Raw genomic sequence first — 19,642 nt, 5'->3', positions numbered from 1 at the left:
TAAAACTTGGTAGACATGTTCCTGTCGGCCGCCGACTTTTCCACCAGCCTAATTTCTCATCACCTTCGTAATAATGAAGTCTCAATATTAGTGTAGCTTGTGCAAGTGCAAATAGATATAACAAAATTTTTCGAAAAAACTTATAACAAATCAAATCATGGACCAAATATTTACTGTTGAAGTGACTCAAATATTTTAATCCCATATGCATAGTAATTAGTCAAACATTAATTAACAAAAAAGTTATGGCGTATATTCATTGTTTGGAGTTTGGACCAAGTTTTCATTTAGCCTAAAAATCTTAATACTCAAATTCATTATTTTGAACTAGTCAGTTGGAAATATCTGAATCACTCGACAAGCCCTTGCTTCCTATGGATTACAACAGTTTGGGCATAAATCAAAATCAAAACTATCATAGATGTGAAAAGTAATTTTCTAAAGATATACGAAGAAAAGCAAGTTTGAGAGTTCGAATGAGATCAAAAGTGTCAAAATGGGTATTTTCATAAGGTGTGGCCAACCAAAAATCTTGAATCCGAGAGTGAATGTGTTGTGATATTCAAAGTTAACAACGTTGTTAGCCTCCTTACAGAAAGGAGACTTCCTATAACTACGCTCCGCATGTGAGAATCAACATGGTAAGTTGTAAGTATAAAGAGAGAATCGAGAGAGTCAGATCAAAATCTTTTTACCATTTGACGGAGTCTTATTATAGCCGGAGGTATGGAATATTTATTGGGCCACGTGTCAAGAGAATGTTCGGTATGTCCCTATTGTAGCCACTAGCTATCATAGTGGAGATCGTGGATGTCGTTTTACGCAGGGCCCATTGCTTGGTAACGATGTCTCCTCCGCGCTGTTGTCGTAGACTCGCAGTAGATCCTCACATATCTGCTCTACATGTGGTGCTACCTCTTGTGCTTATTCTTGTACAGCTCTGGTATTGACAGTGGTCCCAAGTGTACCTCTCTATATGGCTCTTTCGCGGTGTTCCCGAGTTCATTAAAGGATAGAATTCTAATTTCCTTTCTCTCTATTTTTTCATTTCCTTTAATTCTCTACCATTTCCTTTCAAATTGGAAGGAAACATATCCCCCTAATTTACTCTTCAACACCCCCCCTCCCCCTCAAATTTTCTTTCCCTTTCTCTCCATTAAAAAAATAAGCAACACACTCAATCTTTTCCTCCTCTCATTTTCTTTCATTTCTTTATATTAGTGGAACTCAGGAACACAACATTTGGATTTATCTGCTCCAGGGTGTGTGCCTGCGGGTGTGTTTTTTATTTTGGTGTTTTTCCCCTTTCATAACTTTGGCTTATTTGAGTTCGCGTCTGGATCCGGGATCACATCTCTTCAATATCCACATCAAATTATCAATAAATAAGCCATTTCCATATATGACTCAAACCGGTGCGTTTATGGTTTGTTATATAAATGAAGAAAACAAATATGTGACGCAATTTGATTTTGTATGAGTCAAAACCGGTTATAAATACCTTAAAGTTACTAAGTAGGACTTGTGCTTTGATCTAATATTCACATTTCACTGTTTGAACTTAGCAACATTTAATTTAACACATAAAAATCAAAACACATTTGATCAAGTGGTATTCGATGGTATAATATGTATTCTGTCCCTTTTAAAATTTGAGGTTCAAATTCCACAGTAATCGGGCAATGTGGATTCAAAAATAGAATATTATTTTTTTTAAAGAATTTAACACACATAAAAGTTCAATAAAAGTAAATTATCATTATTCATTGATTAGTGTAAATAATTCAAAGTTCATTACATCACATCAAACAAATGTTTAAGTGGCTATGGGTTACCTAAACACGTGGTTCATGGGCACGAAAGTTACAGAAACGACCCCTGTAGTTTCATCAATTAAGAAAACGCACATTCTCTTATTACACGCCACTGGAGGGCTAGGGCATAAATAGCAGCAGCAACTCTCACTGCCACCAGCAAACAACCGCTGCACTCTCTCTTCTCCGTCGATCACCTCTCACAGCTTCATCCGAACAGATTCTGGCTGATCTTTCTCATCGTCATTAAGGTTCTATTATTTGCTCCACCAAACCCTAGCTTTTGTTTCATCGATTTAATTTCGCACAAATTAATAGTATTTTGTCTTTCTGGAAGAATTGACGGTTTTTGAAAGTTTGAGTCCGTTCGATTCAGATGTAATTTAAGTTTAAGTAGGTGATGCTTATTGTTTCAGTTTTATCAGGTTTTGTAGATAAAGTATGTTTAGGCTAATTAACTATAGTGTTTATTTGGTGGATGATGCATTGAGCTTTTGATGCGTTAGAAAGAAATGTAATTCACAAGAATTAGGGCTTGGTGTGTTGGACATATTTTTTAAAAATCATAGTTTCTAGTTTGCTGCACCGAGTAGCCGTCTTCATGCATAGAGATTTTAACTTTTGATTTGTTTCTTGTGTTACTTTTGTGCTTATTGTTATATAAAGATGGGTAGGGGACTAGGGGCCGAGAACTTGGTGAAGTGTTACTGCATTTATAAATACGTATTTGCTAAGAGAGTGATGTTTACACTTAGTCAGTAGGAAAGAGACGTCGTTTTTTCTTGACCAATGACTACTTAAGTAATTATGAATGCTAGCTTTGTTTGTGGCCTTGTGGGAGAGATGGAGAGTGTTATATACTAAGAACAAATCTAAAATCAAAATGGGAAAACAGTTAATAGCAATTTGTTGTCTTTAAAGCATTATAATTATTCATATCTTTTGGTCGGTTGATGGTTGATAAAAGTCAGCGTTATAACATGGAGTTTTAATGTTTTATATAGAAAGGGGGATATTGTTATGTATAAATGTGACCATTTTACTATTGTTGGCTAATTTAGATAGGTTTTGATCTGTGTTGCTTGAAATTAACGCAATGTTGCTCTAGATGCCAATGCAAAGGATCACATAAGATAATATAGTTGACTTCTCATGTTATGACGCCATCAAGTCAATTAAAAAGATGCCAGCATTTTTTATAGTATTTTTTATTTGTTATTATTGATCCATATTCTTCTGTCTATTTGTTTTAGTTCTCTCCGTTCGACACTGAAAATTCACCGTATCAACTTTTGGTTGCACTCCCTTGAGTGAATTTATTTTGTTCTCGATATATTAGCGATTGTATATTTCAGATATTTAATTAACCTTTTGCCAATTGGGACTTTTGTTGCTTTCTTGTGTTTATGCAGTTTATTCACTGCACCATTTGCTGATTATGTTACCTTATTAATTTAAGAATTATGTTAGCATATAAGGACTTTTTGCTGATTATGTTACCTTATCAATTGAAGCATTATGTTAGCCTATTCGGACTTTTTACTGATTATGTTAGCTTATTAGTTTAGTTTATTCACTGCATAATCTTGAGATGTACATTGTTGTTGCTTCACTTGTGGTTTTTTTCTCTCTATCTTATTTTGTTGATACAATATTTATTGGCTTTATATGTTATATACCTTTAAAACTATTTTGTCTTTCAGGATTGTGCTGATATACTGTGAATGCAGAAGAAAGTATTTTGAAACAACATGGGTTTTGACAATGAGTGTATATTAAACATTCAGTCCCTTGCGGGAGAGTACTTTTGTCCTGTTTGTAGAACTCTTGTCTATCCACATGAAGCAATCCAGACACAATGCACACATCTTTATTGCAAACCTTGTTTGTCATATGTTGTAAGCAGTACTCAGGCCTGCCCTTACGATGGCTATTTAGTAACCGAAGCTGGTTCAAAGGTAAACTTTTTTATATATTTTTTTTTCATCCATTCTATTATCCCAATTTTTACTTAAATTAAAATAATAAGTTAATCCTTTATTCAGCCACTTGTGGAATCAAACAAGGCTCTAGCAGACACCATTGGGAAAACAACTGTACATTGTCTCTATCATAGGAGTGGCTGCGTGTGGCAAGGTCCTTTATCTGAGTGCACAACTCACTGTACTGCTTGTGCCTTTGGTAATTCTCCAGTTGTATGCAACCGATGTGGGATTCAAATTGTGCATCGTCAAGTGCAGGAACATGCTCAGACCTGTAATGTCAATGTAATGAGATTTGGTTTGGTCATTAGCAAGACTTTATTCTCATGTTTGTTGTAATTAATATTAATGTGCACAAGCAGGGTACAAACACTCAACCACAAGGGTCTGAGGCTGGAGTGGTGTCTGCTGATCAAAGCAAAGTTTCTAATCAAGCAGTGGCACCACCGTCAGGTTCCCAGTCACAGACATCTCATACTGCTGTGGGACCCGCTGCCCATAATTTGAATCAGCCAGCAACTTCAAATTCTCTCCCTCAAGCCATGCCTGCACCTGACCAGCAATATTACCAACAGTATCAACAATATTACCAACAGTATCCTGGATATGATCCTTACCAGCAGGCTTATCAACAATACTATCCGTATCAACAGCAGCCGGCTCAGCAAGTCCAGCAGCCCCAGTCTCAGCCACAAGTTCAGCAGCAAGTGCAAGCCCCAATGCCACCGGTGCAGCCTCAGGTTCAAAACCAACCTCAAACACACCCTCAAGCTCAATCACAAGTTCCAGCCAATGGACCGCCTCAACCTCTAAATCCTCAGGCTGCGGTGGTAGGCCGGAGTCAAAACCAGGGTCAGGTGAGTTCACAGCCTCAAGGTCACTCAGGCGGTCTGCCTGTTGCTCATGGCCACATTCCTGTGCAGCCATACTCACAAGTCCAGTCACATTTGGTTCAAAGTCATGCACAGCCACCTATGCAAGCACCTCAATATCAGCAACCTGTTCCTCAGATGCAACCTCCTCAGCCGCCTCAAGTGCAACCATATCCTCAAACTCAACCACAACCACAAGCTTACCCACAACCACCCACACAATTCCATCCTCAGCCTCAGCCTCAGCCTCAGACTCAATTGCAGCCGATTAATCTTCAACATCCTCCGGCGGGTCATCCACCTAATCCACCACAGCAACAACAGCAAATTCAGCATGCTCCACCTCAACAGCATCCTATGCAAGTGCAGCCACCATCTGGCTCTTTGCCGCCGCAATTTCCACCACCACCACCACCACCTTCTCATATGCGTCCTCCTCAACCTCCTCATATGCTGCCGCCTCTGCAGCGTCCCGCTTCACATCAGGTCCAGCAACCAATTCCTCCACAGTATTCGCGGCAGCCTCAAGCGTTCCCAGGTCAAATGCCTGGTCAACTTCAAGGTCAGCCACGGCTTGCTGCTCCTTTTGCACATCAGCATGTACACCCACAGCTGCCACCTCAGCCAATGCAACAACCTTCTCCTGGATTTGCTCACATGCAACAAGGGAATGCATTGTCACATGGCATGCCACCTTATGTGGGAGGACCTGCTATGTTGAATCAGGGAGGCCAGCCACATCCGTATCCCCAATCTTCTGGTTCAGCAAGTATCACACCTCCAGCCAGACCGCCACAGTTTGGTTTGAACCAGCCTTATGTAAACCAGAGTAATATAAATCAGCAACACAGCGAGTATGCACCACCTTCGGGTGGTGATCAGACACTTGAAAGAAGGGCAGAGCAACAAGAAGATAAATCACCTTCTCTGAAGAAGTCTGAGCCCAATGATTTTGGAGCTAAGTTCAATGAAGTAAAACCTGAAGCTGGCATGAAAGAAGAATTTAAACGTGAAAATGGCAACAGGAAAGATGAAACATTGATCAAGGATGCCGCTGCTTCTGAGTTGCATCAGGCACAAGTGATTCCAGGTGATTCTGCTTCTACACTAAGAGTTAAAGAAGAGAACAAAGATGGTGCCACTACTGATTCTGCAAAACCAGGGGATATAAGCGTGAAGTTTCATGGTTCTTCTCAGCCTGGTAATGGACCATTTAATCAATCCCAAACAACACCTCAAGGTCAGATTGGTGAACAATCTACACACCCTCCTGTGCCTTATGGGTTTCCTGGGCAGCAACAAAGACCTGTTGCACCTATGTCATTGCAGTCAGCTTCTAATGCTGAACAGACAATGGGGCACTCCCCAAGCCATTTAAGGCCTCCTGGTCATGGTTACTTGCCTCATGGCCCACATCCAGGTGAGAAATTTCAACCACCTGGTCCAAATCAACCTCGGCCGTTCCACCATGAAGTTCCGTCGGGTGGACCTAGTGGTTTTGCTAACCCCAGGGGTTATGAACCACATGGTAAGAATTCCGGGATGTCTGAAGGTGATCCATTGGAACCACCTTTGCCACATGGTCATCATGGTCCAATGGAATCTCATTTTGACAGTAGACGACAAGATTCCCATTTACCTGGGAATCTAGACAGGGGACCTTATCGACCACCTTATGGTGTTGAATCAAATTTAATGAGGATGAATGGGGCCACACCACCAGGTTTTGACTCGTCATCCGCACCTGTTTTTGGTGATGAAAAGTTTAGAAACTCTAACAACTTTCCCATGCCACCAATCCGCCACCCTGAGGAGAGTTTCAAACAGTTCCATGAGGGATCTCCAAAATTTGGGAGGCACATGTTAAGGCCATCAAGGTTTTATGAAAAAGATCCTCATGGTTATGGTTATGATGCCGGACCAAGGTTGCCACCATACCATCCCAATGAGTCTAGTGGAAGACCACTTCCTGGAACTATACATGACAACAGAGGGAGGTTTGAACATAACCGCCAAAACCCTGATTTTCTTGGGCCAATGCGTGGCTTTGGTCAGCCTCATATGGATCGTTTACCACCTACCAGTCCAAGAAGTTTATATGATGGCAGAAATATGGACAGGCAACCATTTGGTGAACGATTTCCGATGGGGCCACCTGGTCACATGCATATAGGGGAGTTTGAGGGCCCACGAAAGCCCATGAATGGTGAACCTTTTGGCCCGAGGGAGCCTGGTTTTGGCTCATTCCATGCTTATGGTCGTTCAGGGGAGCCTAATGGGCCTGGGGGTTTCTATCATCAGCCACGTTTTGGAGAACTGTTTGGCCTTAAGTCAACTCGTCCACGTTTGGATGAACCATTTTTCAGAAATAGTTATTCTCGTCATGGATTTCCAAGTGATGGTGAATTTTATTCAGTAAGTATCTTGTAAACCTTTTGGAATATCATATCATTGTTCCTAATTGCTACAATGTAATGAGTTTTGAATTGGTTAGGGTGGGCCTGACTCATTTGACCCATCGATGAAGAGAGAGACGTTTAGCATGGGCTGGTGTCGCATTTGTAAAGTTGACTGTGAAAGTGTGGAAGGTCTAGAAATGCATGGTCAAACCCGTGAGCACCAGAGGATGTCTATGGACATGGTTATTAGCATTAAGAAGAAAAATGCCAAGAGGCAGAGGTATGCCTTATTTTGGTTCTTTTATTCATAAACTGATTCTTTTTGTGGCTTAAACTTACACAACCTTTTTTCCTGTATTGTAGAACATCTATAGATCGTGAGGAGACGGGCAAATTCAGAAATCCAGAGATTAATGCTCATCCTGATATGCCTTAGGTGATGATGGTAGTATTGAGAACTGATCAAAGCAGTACCATCTTTGGTGCTTTTACATTTAGCAAAAGTGGTGAGTCATTATCAGATGCTCTTTTGGATGGTTTATGCTTGTTTTGTGTTTCAGGTTGCTGCTTTGTTGTTCAAGATGGTTTTTGGGAACTGTAAGTTTCTTGGAATTTAGGTTGGTGTGTCTTACTATCTTGAAGTTTGTTAGCTTTATGTTGAACTGGTGCTTTTAGATAACTTGTGAGTTTTTTAGTATGATTAAGTACTTCTATGTCTGAGGTCTGGTTACTTTTTCTAAATTTCTGGTTTATGTTTTTTAGTTATATATCTATCTATCTTGAGGAATTCATCACCTGTAATTGATTGCTGCATGATCCATGGTTTTGAGACATTATTTCTAACTATCTACTAACTCACAGATTATATGTTTAGCCCAGCTTTAGCATGTGGCAATAGAAGGAATGGACTTGTTTTATTTTTAGCTGAAGCGGCTTTTAGTTTGGCTAGTTAGTTATTACCGTTGTTTTTACAAAGAAACTGGTGCTTTTTAGTAGCAGAATTTACAAGAATACTTTGGCAGCTTATGAAATACGTTAATAAGGAAATATTTACTTAATAATTGACGTACGCGTATAAGTTAATTGCATAACTCTTGGTCTTAGAAAGACGTCCAAAGCGACGGTTAAACACTTTAGGAGGTGACGTGCGGTGGTCCATGATGTGATGTGTGAGGTGGTGGCTCTGTATATGGCGGTTGCTATTTGTCAGTGAGAAGGTTTTAATGCAAGAGGAAGATAGGGAGACGTCAGCAGAACCATCCTCGATCACCAAAAAACTCAAAGCCATAATATGCTAACACTACAAATCTCTTTCTTATATATGGTTACATGGGCTTTTGATTTGTAATTGTATGCCTATTGTGAATTGCCCTCTTTAGGATGCTGCTTTTGAGCTTGTACTTTGAGTTGAGTCAGTTGTTTAGTGAGTACTTGAATAGACTACTTGTTTCTCGTACATTAAAGTGTGTACAAATTAGAAATGGCTTCTTTCTTGCATTTAAAAAAAAAAATTTGGATCCATAGATATAAGAGAAGTATGCATTCAGGTGAAATATAAGTATTCTGTACATAGAGATGCCTGGGTAGTGCATAGCATTGGTCTTCTTTTCGGTAGAGCTTTTTGGTGTGTATATATTTCAAAATCTTTTTTTTTTTTTTTTTTGTGTTTAAAAGTATATAGGCCTTGCGGGACCTAATTACAGCTTTTAATACCAAGGCACACTAGAAGATTACATGATCATACCAAGATTGCAGCTTAGTGATATGTTCTTTTTCACAGCTTGGTAATTGTTTTGGTTCTGGATCCTTTTATTTTTATTGCCATAGTCTCAAAAGCAGGATATATGACCAGAAGTACCAGCGCTACATATGTGATTTAATAAATTCTGGATTTATATAGTTTGGCCTCATCTAGTGTAGATTAACAACTTGTTACTACTTGAGGGAGGAATCCATAAGATTTTGTAGTTATACAGGTCTCTTAGGCTCAACTGTGTAAATGTTGTAACAGAGATCAATTCCGTGAACCTGAAAAAGATCATAATTCCATCTAGGAAGAAAATAATGAATACTAGAAAAGCGCATGATCTTTATGCAAGTCTATCAAGTTAATTTTTCTATTTGGGCCTATGTTTGTTCAATAGTCTTTGTACTTTTGATTTGTGGACCTTTACCTTTCGTTTTTTAAGTTTCGGGATTAGTAACAAAGAATTTACTGAGCAAGTATATAGTTTCATCTGGATACCTCCTAAGCTTCAATGATTTTTCATACATGAACAGAAAAATACAAGATTGAAAAACTAATTTACTAGGTAGCCATAGAACTTGGAGCACACAAGTAACAAGACAAACAAAGTCATCTAAGTCCTGTAACTTGAAAACTTAGGCGGCAATTCAGCTTTCTATACCTGTGAACTCGTCGGTTTGGGTTATGGCTTATGTTATATCCATAATTAATAAACAAGGTTAATAAAAATAGTAAAAATAAAAAATAAAAAATTAAGTCAATTAAACAGGCCAGACTTGCTGCTGGGTACTTAAAAGATATTTTGGACAATAAGTGTTTTGAGACTATTATTAAGTAAATAGCATTAACTGATTAGTTACTAACTGACCGCCTCTAGTTTAAAACATTTGGAGAATGCACCCAAAATTGTAGGTTATCAGAGTTGGAGTCTACTATGCTGCTGTATATAATATAATCTCTTTTATATAATTAGACATGCGGATTTACAACTATAGAAGCATGGCTTGTCTGGATTGCAACTATAGCTGGATTTTGATTATTTTTGTATTTAGGCTTCAAGTATCTACTTTTATGATATTAGTATCTATCGTCTAATTCATCAATGAGTGTCTGTGAAGCAGTAACCAACCAGAACTTTTCCACGGAGGGGTCAGTAGAATTCTTTTTCCGTTCGCTTCAGCCATCCACTGACAATTTGACGTTTATACCCTTGTTGATAGAAATTTGGCCGGCCGGACCCTGAACTTCTAGTTCTACTCATGACATGAAGCGTTTGTAGTTTGTTAGACCAATCTTCTACGCCTACTTATCCAGGTATTGTTTTTGTAAGGATTGTGGATTCAAAAGTTGTAATTTCATATAAAACTTTGTATTGATATCATCTTTAGGAATTAGGTAACATTTTTGTTATTCTTGTATGGAACCAGCCAATTTTGGGAAGCTTCTAAATGACAAACTTATACCTACAAATCATCAACATTTGCGCTTTATGAAGTTTGATTTTAAAAATATTTCGTTAAAAAGAGCTTTGTGCGTTGAATAAGGTTATAAAAATATATTCTTCAATTTATTATAGAAATTTGGTATAAAATCACTTATTTTGGCTGCCATCCGTTACTAGAAATACTTTTTAATAAAGTATCCGATAATTTTGATTTGAAGAAAAGAAAACACAATTGACGTTGTCTAGCTAAAACTATACATACGATTTTTTGGGGTTGAATATCTAAATAATTGGTTAGAACAAAAGGTGATATTTAATTATTTGTAAATCGATTGATAAATAATTATAAAAGGATATAGTTTTTCTTTTCTTTTCTTTTCTTTTTTCTTTTTTTGAAAAAAGGTTACCTTCATTAAAAAGAAGAAAAAGCCAGAACAATGAACACCTAGTGGGCTAGTGACAAACAAGAGTTCACCTTGCATTCCATCTTGTCGTAAATGCTAATGTAGAAGTTGACTGGTCTAAAAATGTACGGACGACTACGTTGACAAATGCGTAATCAAAAACCATTGATGTTTAAACTTATGTATAGCTGTTTAAAATAAAGTTTGATTTATAACATAACGCATTGTTTTTAAGCATCTTCAACACAAGACGTTTTAGGCGGTCATAAACTAGTCACTATCGGATTAATTCAGACATGGACAAACAACCGTTTCATCTCCCATTACGTCCATTTTCAAGTATCATTATATATGTTATGTTAAAATAGTATTATGTGCGTGTGAGAGAAAGAGTTGTGAGAGTGAGGCTCAAACAAAACTCAACGTGTATCAGAATGTAGACTGCCTTTTCTTTCTTGTGTGTCGTCAACTTTCTCATAAACAAAGCATTGGAGATGCTCTCAGAAAATTATTAGTAACCAGAGATGTACTCGGTTTGTTGAAATCTATTTATGGTTATTTTGCAGGAAATATAAGCACAACAGCAAATATAAGCACAAGCGCATAAGCTAGTTGCAGTTTCATGTCAATTACCAAAGATAAGGTGTCATAAGAACATTTTGTATATTGTTAAGTATAGCATTTTACATTATTTCTACTCACATAGATACTGCTATGTTACTTATATGTCTGTAGCTGGGCAGTTCTTCAAAAAGGTGTTTCCGCGGGCGATTTTTTTTCTGGTTGCGTTTGTCTACCTTGTGACATGGTTGACAAAGGGTTTTGCATGAGAAAATTGTAGCCGTCTTTTGGGCCAGCTATCGTAACTGGATTATGCTCTCTAGCACTTAGGATTATCAGTCAACCTGCAACATGTATTGTTGCAAGTTTTTAAGACAAATATTTGTGTTCTTGTTTGTTCGTTCTAAAAAAAGCAGCATATTCGTGTTTGTTAATGTTGGTTCGTTAAAAATCTAAGAACATACACATTTCAATTGAAAGAGCCCTAACGTTAAACAAATATAAGTAACGTAACAAACTACTATATACATATTAATTTAAAACCAAGCTATGTTAAAAAATAAAACAAATAATTACAAAATATAAAAATAGTAAAACTATTAAAAACAAAAACCTAAATAAAATCCCCTTAATAAAGCCTAGTTGATAATAATAATTCTTTATTTCACACTGGTTGAAAACTGCAAACCATTCGAAACAACTATTCACACATCCGTCCGATCATCACAACCCAAACCAAATCTCATCCGTTCATTCCTCCGTTAGCAATTTGAATTTCAAAACAGCAAAGCCGTTTGAGCTCATTAAATCACTTTCCAGATCACAAACCACTAAACCCAAACCCAAACACTTAAAACCACCAGTACACTCTGCATCACTTTCCAAACAAACACTGTCCTCAATCATTTAACCTCTGGCAAACCCACCCCCTTATAATATAAATAAATAAACACCCTCCACATTATTCATTTCACTCTCACTCTTTGCATTTGCATCAAACCCTAATTCCTCTCTTTGCAAAATGCGTGAAATCCTACACGTTCAAGGCGGCCAATGCGGCAACCAGATCGGAGCCAAGTTCTGGGAGGTGGTGTGTGCTGAGCACGGGATTGATGTTACCGGCAAGTACACCGGCGACTCTGAGCTCCAGCTCGAACGAATCAACGTCTACTACAATGAGGCGAGTGGCGGAAGGTACGTTCCACGCGCCGTGCTTATGGATCTGGAGCCTGGGACCATGGACAGTCTCAGATCTGGCGCGTACGGTCAGATATTCCGGCCGGATAACTTTGTGTTTGGACAGTCTGGTGCGGGTAATAATTGGGCCAAAGGACATTATACGGAAGGTGCTGAGTTGATTGACTCGGTTCTGGATGTTGTTAGGAAGGAGGCTGAGAACTGTGATTGCTTACAAGGTATATTATTATTATTATTATTATAGATCTGTTTTATGTATTTGTTAATTGTTTGATTTATGTTGGTTTGCGTATGAAGTTGTATGAGTTTTTATGAGATTTGTCTGTTGTAAATGCTAGATCTAGTTTTTATAACTTGTGAGTAGTGATTTTGATAGTAGATATGATATAAACATGAAATGACATTATTTGAGGTCTGTTAGTCCTGTATGAACTGATAGATATGTGAGGAGTGTAAATGAGCCGGCTAGGCTCGATTGACTTACTCAACCTCAGCTTGTTTCGAGCGCAGCTTGTAAGTTGTTTTTAATCTTGCTCTTGGCTTGCTTATTATTTATTAATTAATTAATTTTATATGTTTTTAGAGCATGTTTGGGATTGAGTTTTAAAACTGCTTATTGGCTTTTTTAAAAAGCCTATAAGTTAAAAAGTGTTTGACAATAACAAAAGTCCTTTTTATTGTTAAAAAGCAGTTTTCTAAAAGCCTCAAATTTTAGCTTTTCAAAATGGCTTTCTGAAAAAGCCAATAAGCGGTTTTCAAAATCAATCCCAAACATATGTATTTTGAGAATATTTTAAACAAGCCTAAGCTTGGCTCCTTTTGAGCTTTTTTATTGATCTAATTTCGAGTAGTGGTTTGGATAGTTTGCACCCCTACATCTGCGCTGTTCATTGATTTTTTTTTTCTGAAAGCATGTGAAGCAATTGAATGTAATCACTTTTTAGTTTTTGTTGTAAGAGTTTGTGGTGAAGTGATACTGTTGAGATCTGAGATCTACTCTCTAGCTTGGAATGAACGATTGAAATAGCGATGCATCTCTTATTAGCTTTTTACAGTATACATATTCTCTTATAGTTCTAATCATCAATTGTTATCAGTTAAGTCTGTTGATTCTCAAGTATTCATATTTTTGTGTTGCAGGTTTTCAGGTGTGCCATTCTCTTGGCGGTGGAACCGGGTCTGGTATGGGAACACTTTTGATCTCAAAGATCCGAGAAGAATATCCCGATAGGATGATGATGACCTTCTCAGTATTCCCATCTCCCAAAGTTTCAGATACCGTCGTTGAGCCATACAACGCCACATTATCTGTTCATCAGCTTGTTGAGAATGCAGATGAATGTATGGTTCTTGATAATGAAGCATTGTATGATATCTGCTTCAGAACCCTCAAATTAACCACCCCAAGCTGTAAGTATTATTATTATTATTATTATTATTATTATTATTATTATTATTATTATTATTATCATTATTATCTGGTTCTGATAATCGTGTATTTGTTATTACAGTCGGTGATTTGAACCACCTAATCTCTGCAACCATGTCGGGTGTCACATGCTGTTTAAGGTTTCCGGGTCAGCTTAACTCGGATTTAAGGAAGCTTGCGGTCAATCTAATTCCATTCCCGCGTCTGCACTTCTTCATGGTCGGTTTTGCCCCTCTCACTTCACGAGGGTCCCAACAATACTGTGCATTAACTGTCCCCGAACTCACCCAGCAAATGTGGGATGCAAAGAACATGATGTGTGCAGCAGATCCGCGCCACGGTCGCTACCTAACTGCATCAGCGATCTACCGTGGAAAAATGAGCACGAAAGAAGTTGACGAGCAAATGTTAAACGTGCAAAACAAAAACTCGTCTTACTTTGTCGAGTGGATCCCAAACAATGTCAAGTCAACTGTGTGTGATATCCCACCGACCGGTTTGAAAATGGCGTCTACTTTTATTGGGAACTCCACATCAATACAAGAAATGTTTAGACGTGTTAGTGAGCAGTTTACCGCTATGTTTAGGCGCAAGGCCTTTTTGCATTGGTATACGGGTGAGGGTATGGACGAGATGGAGTTCACTGAAGCAGAAAGTAACATGAATGATTTGGTTTCCGAGTATCAACAGTATCAAGATGCAACTGCTGATGAAGAAGGCGAGTATGAGGATGAGGAAGAAGAGTATGGTGATGAGGCTTGATGATTAGTGGGTATGTTTGTTTGGTGGTTATCTTAACTACCATTTTGTTAAAGGTGTAGTTGAAGGTTAGTTGTGGTGGTAGTTTAATGAAAGCAATGTTTATTGCTATAAGAAAGACTTATGAATTGTGGTACTGTTTGTTTGAGTAATATTTGCTTTTATCTTGTTGTATTTTTTTGTTTTGTTGATAATTGGGACCAATGTTTTGGCTGGGACCATTAGGACCAATGTTTAAAGTTAAACCCTTTTAAACCTACAAACACTTACTGGCTAGTCGTTTACTAAATGCAAGATTCTTTTTCATATTATTATACATGTATAGCAAATGGTGGGGTTATAACTTATAAGATGGTGTAGGACCACGAGTGATAGGGAGTGAAGCGAGAAAGAAAGCAAGTGATAGGAAAGTGTGGACCCGATGTATAGATATTTTGATTATAGCCATAAATTTCACCTCAAGATGACATATACCTTTTTCCTTTTAAGATTTTATTTAGAGATGGTGTCTTTCTGTTTATGCATATAAATACACAAGACTCGTACAATATAATATAGTGGGTTGTATTATTTCCATCTTGTCTCGTAGGGCAATGCTATGTTCGAGTTTTGAGAGGTGTATCCTAAACCGACACGTATCCAACGCCCACCATGTAGATTGCGAGTTGCACATAAACGTCGATAGAAAAATCAAAAGCATGAATGACAAATTAAAAGAGGCATACTACTTATGACAACACTATCTCAGTATCTCCACATTTAGACGTTTCTCATACTCCCACCTTAGGTAAATCTCACATTGTCCATTCATATGAGACGATACTTTGACATAATTTATACACATCCTAAAATATCTTTAGTGTCTTTTGAAAACAATGGTTGTAAATAAGAGAACTCAAAAGTTAAACGCACTTTGGCGGAAACCATTCATGAAGGTGACCTTGTGGGAAGTTTCCACTCTAAACAAAAAAACAAGCACGTGAGCTTCTTGTAGGATAAAAAGACTATTGGTTGGTATGATGTGGCAAATGTTAAAAAATGGTTTGAGGGTCACTCCTGTCTTGTTCAAGATGGTGGAACATACCTCATTGATATGGATGATGAGTCTTAAAGGAGTGATGTGCATGACATCTTAGGAGAACTTCAAATTGCGCCTTCACATGAGTGGTTGTACAATAGAATGATGGAACATCGATATGCACACATGACACAGCTTAATGTTATAAATAGTAAACATAACCCTATTAAATAATAACAAAGATACCAACTAACATAAGTGCTCAAAGATGCACGTGATAAAATTCTTAATTGGGGAAAACGACTTGGAAGGGACGATATTCCCGTCGGTACCAGCACGCTACTTCAATTATCCCAATCATCTTGCTTTCCATGTCGTCCACCCTATATAGGGCGAGAAATAAAGGTGTTAGAAACAACCTTAGTTAGACTTACCTTGAAACTTCTAGGACTATGACTTTTAGAGAAAAACCAACTTTAGGTGCTATGAAACTTCTTGTTATATTACTAGAATTAAGTGAACGTTGTTTTTGGGTCAAACACCGATTTAATCACTTTCATACATTACATGATTAAACTGAACTGCAGTTCCACGGTATGGAAAAAAAAAAACACAAGCTGATGGGCTTACTACCTAGTACCTAGGAATACCAAAGAATTGAATAAAGCTTCGCTTTGCTTTTCCAAAAGGATGTAAGTTCAAATCACTAGGTCGTCGAATACGAATTAAAAAGAACGAAAGAAAAGAAATGTAAAATATACAAATTTCGACAAACCGGGGTATAGGTACAAATTCATAATAAACACGCGAACGCTTGAAATCTTGGAACCAGCGACAGAAGGGGCCGCAACCACATGGCGACGAGATCAGTAGGTAACTCATGGAAGCAGTTATCATTCAACTTAATCAGAAGAACATTAAGCACATCCTCTTCTTCAAACCCTAGCACAACAGTGTCATTGAAATCCAAGAGAAATAATAAGAAGAAGAATCTGTTCGAGGTGGCTCAGTTTCTTCCTAATTGGGGCATTGATTATCAAATGGCCAAAACTCACTGGTCTGGTGTTGCTTATCAGATCACCAAGATTAATCTCTACAAGGTCCCTTTTTATTTCTCAATTCAAATCACATATTGCTCGTCTATTGATTTTAGGGTTTATTCAGTTAGTTTGTTGGTTTTCTCTTAATAATAAATATAACATGAAATGGAGGGGTGTGTGTGTGTGTGTATTAATATATACATGAAATGGAGGCATAAAAGATAGGCATTAGGTGCAAGTCTTCTTTTTTTTACATCAAGACGGGCAACAAGATGCGCTGCTAGTGAAGCTTGGGCTCATTTAAGCTCAGTTCGATCGAGCTTTTTTTTACGAGCCGATCTTGAGTAGCTCAAAAGCAGCTCGGCCCGTTTGCGCCACTAGTTCCGTTCGGTTTGGTTAAAGTTGGTTAACCAAGGGCATGATTTTGAGTTAGTTTGGTTTCATTTGTTTCGATTAATGGTTTAGTTATTGCTCACCCCTACCAAACAAAAGGAGCTAGACGTCTATTTCTTTGCAGAAATTATATGGATTACATTTGAAAATCAAGCATGTGACTGTTTCTACACAGCTGATTTTGCTTATTTGTGTAAAATTGATGTTGAATTGTTGAAATGCTAATTGATTGTTAATTTGGTGTGTGTTTTCAGGATGGCAAGCATGGGAAGGCTTGGGGGATTGTTCATAAGGATGGTGAGTTCTGATTTTTTTTTAACTTGTTACATAATTTTAATTTGCGATGGGGATTTAGGGCTTTGGTGGATTGATTAATTTGAAAGATGAGGGGATCAGTATTAATGAAACGGGTAATATGATTTTAGCATATGAGGGTGAGGAATACGTCTTAGTTGATTTTTACGTTTTCGGTTTGATAATAGAGATAGTACGCAACGAGTCAATGATAAAATGCTACTTTTGAACAATGGATATTCAAAATCAAGAATTTTATTTTTTAGGAGATGCTTGGATATTTGATTCTTGTCTTGTTCATGGTTACTGCTTGCAGAATCAGCTTTTAGATCAGATTGGAATTGATAGGCTATGGTAGTTTGTATGTCGTGAATTTGTTTTTTTCGTGGGCTTTTAGAGCTTAACTTGATGGAAGGAATTATCAGATGGTATATGACAAAGAAAATGTTCATGATCTCAATTGGTTTAGGTGATTTATGACTTTTATGTTACGTAGTTTGTTTTAAATTTGGATAAATTAGTGTACATATCTTGTACAAGGATTTGGTGCTAAATCTTATTGTTCAAGTTTGTAATTGAAAACGCTTGTGCAAATTGTTACAATGTTGATATTTTAAAGATTTGTTTGACTTTGACCTCAAAAGTTTTGTTTGGGAATGCTAGTATTAACAAGTGTCTAATGTTGATGATTATGTAGGTGTACCGGCTGCTGATGCTCCAAAGAAAATTAGTGGTGTTCACAAACGTTGTTGGAAGTACATTCCTAACTCAAACAAAACCGAACAAATCACATCTCAACCACAACCCGAACCAGAAGTTCAAGCCACATGATGCTCCCAATTTAGGGTGATTATCAATTTATCATAGATAAGTTATTCGTGGTTAGAATGTTAGATGCCATTGAAGTCTTTTTTTTGTTGTTGAACATATCCCTATTTTCATTTTTTTAAGATTTGCTACTACTATGATGATGGGATCTCATCAAGTGTCCGGTTATAGGACCATTGCTCAGTATGGTGTGTACTAGTGCTGGTATGTTCACACCATAACTTTCGACATTTTTAAGGTTTCATGAACACATTCTGTTTAAAGAAAAGATTTTCTAGTACCAACAATCATTAATCAGAACCCAAAACCACCACGCATATGCAAGACATCTTTAAATCGTTGATTTAACGTGTCTTGTCCTATAGTCATAACTTAGCTTACTTAGTGACCCGAGACTCCCATTATCATCTCGTGCAACTTTTTACGACATTGTTTATGATGCCTCAAGACCACATAGCTGTACAAACGATAGGTGCAACTTTGTGTCGAGGTTCCGGGGGTAAATATTTGACTTTCTCCGCAGATAATCGTTTCAAGTTATTTGTTATCAACAATAGATTGAGCCAAAAAAACATATCAACCAAAAAAAACTTCTCTTGATTACTCGTGTGACTTTTATGTAGTTTACTTTTTGAACAAACGAAGGTTGTTGGGAACAAGGCCGGCAAATTTGTGTGTAATTACTAATTACTAGTTGACACTTGTGCAACATGAACACGTTTAATTTTTAGTTCTTCCCATTATTAAAATAGAATTAGATTCTTGTATTAAGTAATGCGATAAAAGACAGAACAACCATCTAACATAATAACCACAAAAAATACAGCCATTTGTTTACAACTTAATTAAACAAAGTTACAAAATAATATTACAAAATTGATAAAGTTATTATTAAGGTTAAAGAAAATAAATATTTCAATTATGCAATCGAAATCACTTAGGAGTATTAAGCATACCCTTGGAAAAAAATTAAAACTGTCGTTTAAATTTTATATAGTCGATTCTCTTCATTAATAATGATCAACAATAAATGATTTACGTGTGATGAATTTTCATAAAAACGAGTAAGAAAAAATCAAAATAAATAAATAAAAAAATCATCTTTGCCAATACATAATCGACTAGTTTGTAACAACTTGATCGGTTACTATCCCTGCTAAGTTTTTTAAACAAAAAACAAAAATAAAAAAAAGCCTCCTGCAAAGAGCTAGAGCCTCAAAACAATGTACAACCAACTATCCACTTGAGATTGTTTCAAAACTAAAATTACGCTGCTATGGTCACTCATAGTAGCAATATATTTTTACCCACAAATACCCATTACCCAACTGTCTTTATTTCTCCAATAGTGCCAGTGTGCCACCACTATTAAATACTTTATAATGGTAAGAAAAAAGGGTATATGCATTTACATGTAGCATAGGAAATATAAGATACAAGTCAAAGCACCTTGATTTCTTT

At 37.2% G+C, this 19,642-nt stretch overlaps 4 protein-coding genes across 4 annotated transcripts in view; all 4 read left to right on the top strand.

Annotated features, from left to right (window-relative positions):
* LOC143552580 (mitochondrial import inner membrane translocase subunit TIM10-like) overlaps positions 1-19,642 on the top strand; it is a 117,798-nt gene that overhangs the window by 75,111 nt on the left and 23,045 nt on the right. The gene's annotated exons all lie outside the window — the stretch shown is intronic.
* Positions 2,008-7,552, top strand: LOC143552593 (uncharacterized). Its single transcript, XM_077042769.1, has 6 exons — positions 2,008-2,065; positions 3,518-3,772; positions 3,860-4,081; positions 4,159-7,083; positions 7,163-7,347; positions 7,431-7,552. The coding sequence occupies exons 2-6, from the start codon at positions 3,566-3,568 to the stop codon at positions 7,501-7,503; spliced, it is 3,612 nt and encodes a 1,203-aa protein (XP_076898884.1). The 5' UTR covers positions 2,008-2,065; positions 3,518-3,565; the 3' UTR covers positions 7,504-7,552.
* Positions 12,225-14,742, top strand: LOC143552602 (tubulin beta-2 chain-like). The gene is made up of 3 exons (XM_077042776.1): positions 12,225-12,638; positions 13,561-13,830; positions 13,932-14,742. The coding sequence occupies exons 1-3, from the start codon at positions 12,245-12,247 to the stop codon at positions 14,609-14,611; spliced, it is 1,344 nt and encodes a 447-aa protein (XP_076898891.1). The 5' UTR covers positions 12,225-12,244; the 3' UTR covers positions 14,612-14,742.
* LOC143552592 (uncharacterized) lies at positions 16,481-18,209 on the top strand. The gene is made up of 3 exons (XM_077042768.1): positions 16,481-16,726; positions 17,314-17,356; positions 18,051-18,209. The coding sequence occupies exons 1-3, from the start codon at positions 16,481-16,483 to the stop codon at positions 18,182-18,184; spliced, it is 423 nt and encodes a 140-aa protein (XP_076898883.1). The 3' UTR covers positions 18,185-18,209.

Source organism: Bidens hawaiensis, unplaced genomic scaffold, assembly GCF_021521415.1.
Source record: "Bidens hawaiensis isolate Kalapana, Puna unplaced genomic scaffold, B.hawaiensis_p1.1 tig00016945_1, whole genome shotgun sequence".
Taxonomy (NCBI): domain Eukaryota; kingdom Viridiplantae; phylum Streptophyta; class Magnoliopsida; order Asterales; family Asteraceae; genus Bidens; species Bidens hawaiensis.
The sequence above is the reverse complement of the archived record's forward strand: the minus strand, read 5'-3'. Positions and strand labels throughout refer to the sequence as shown.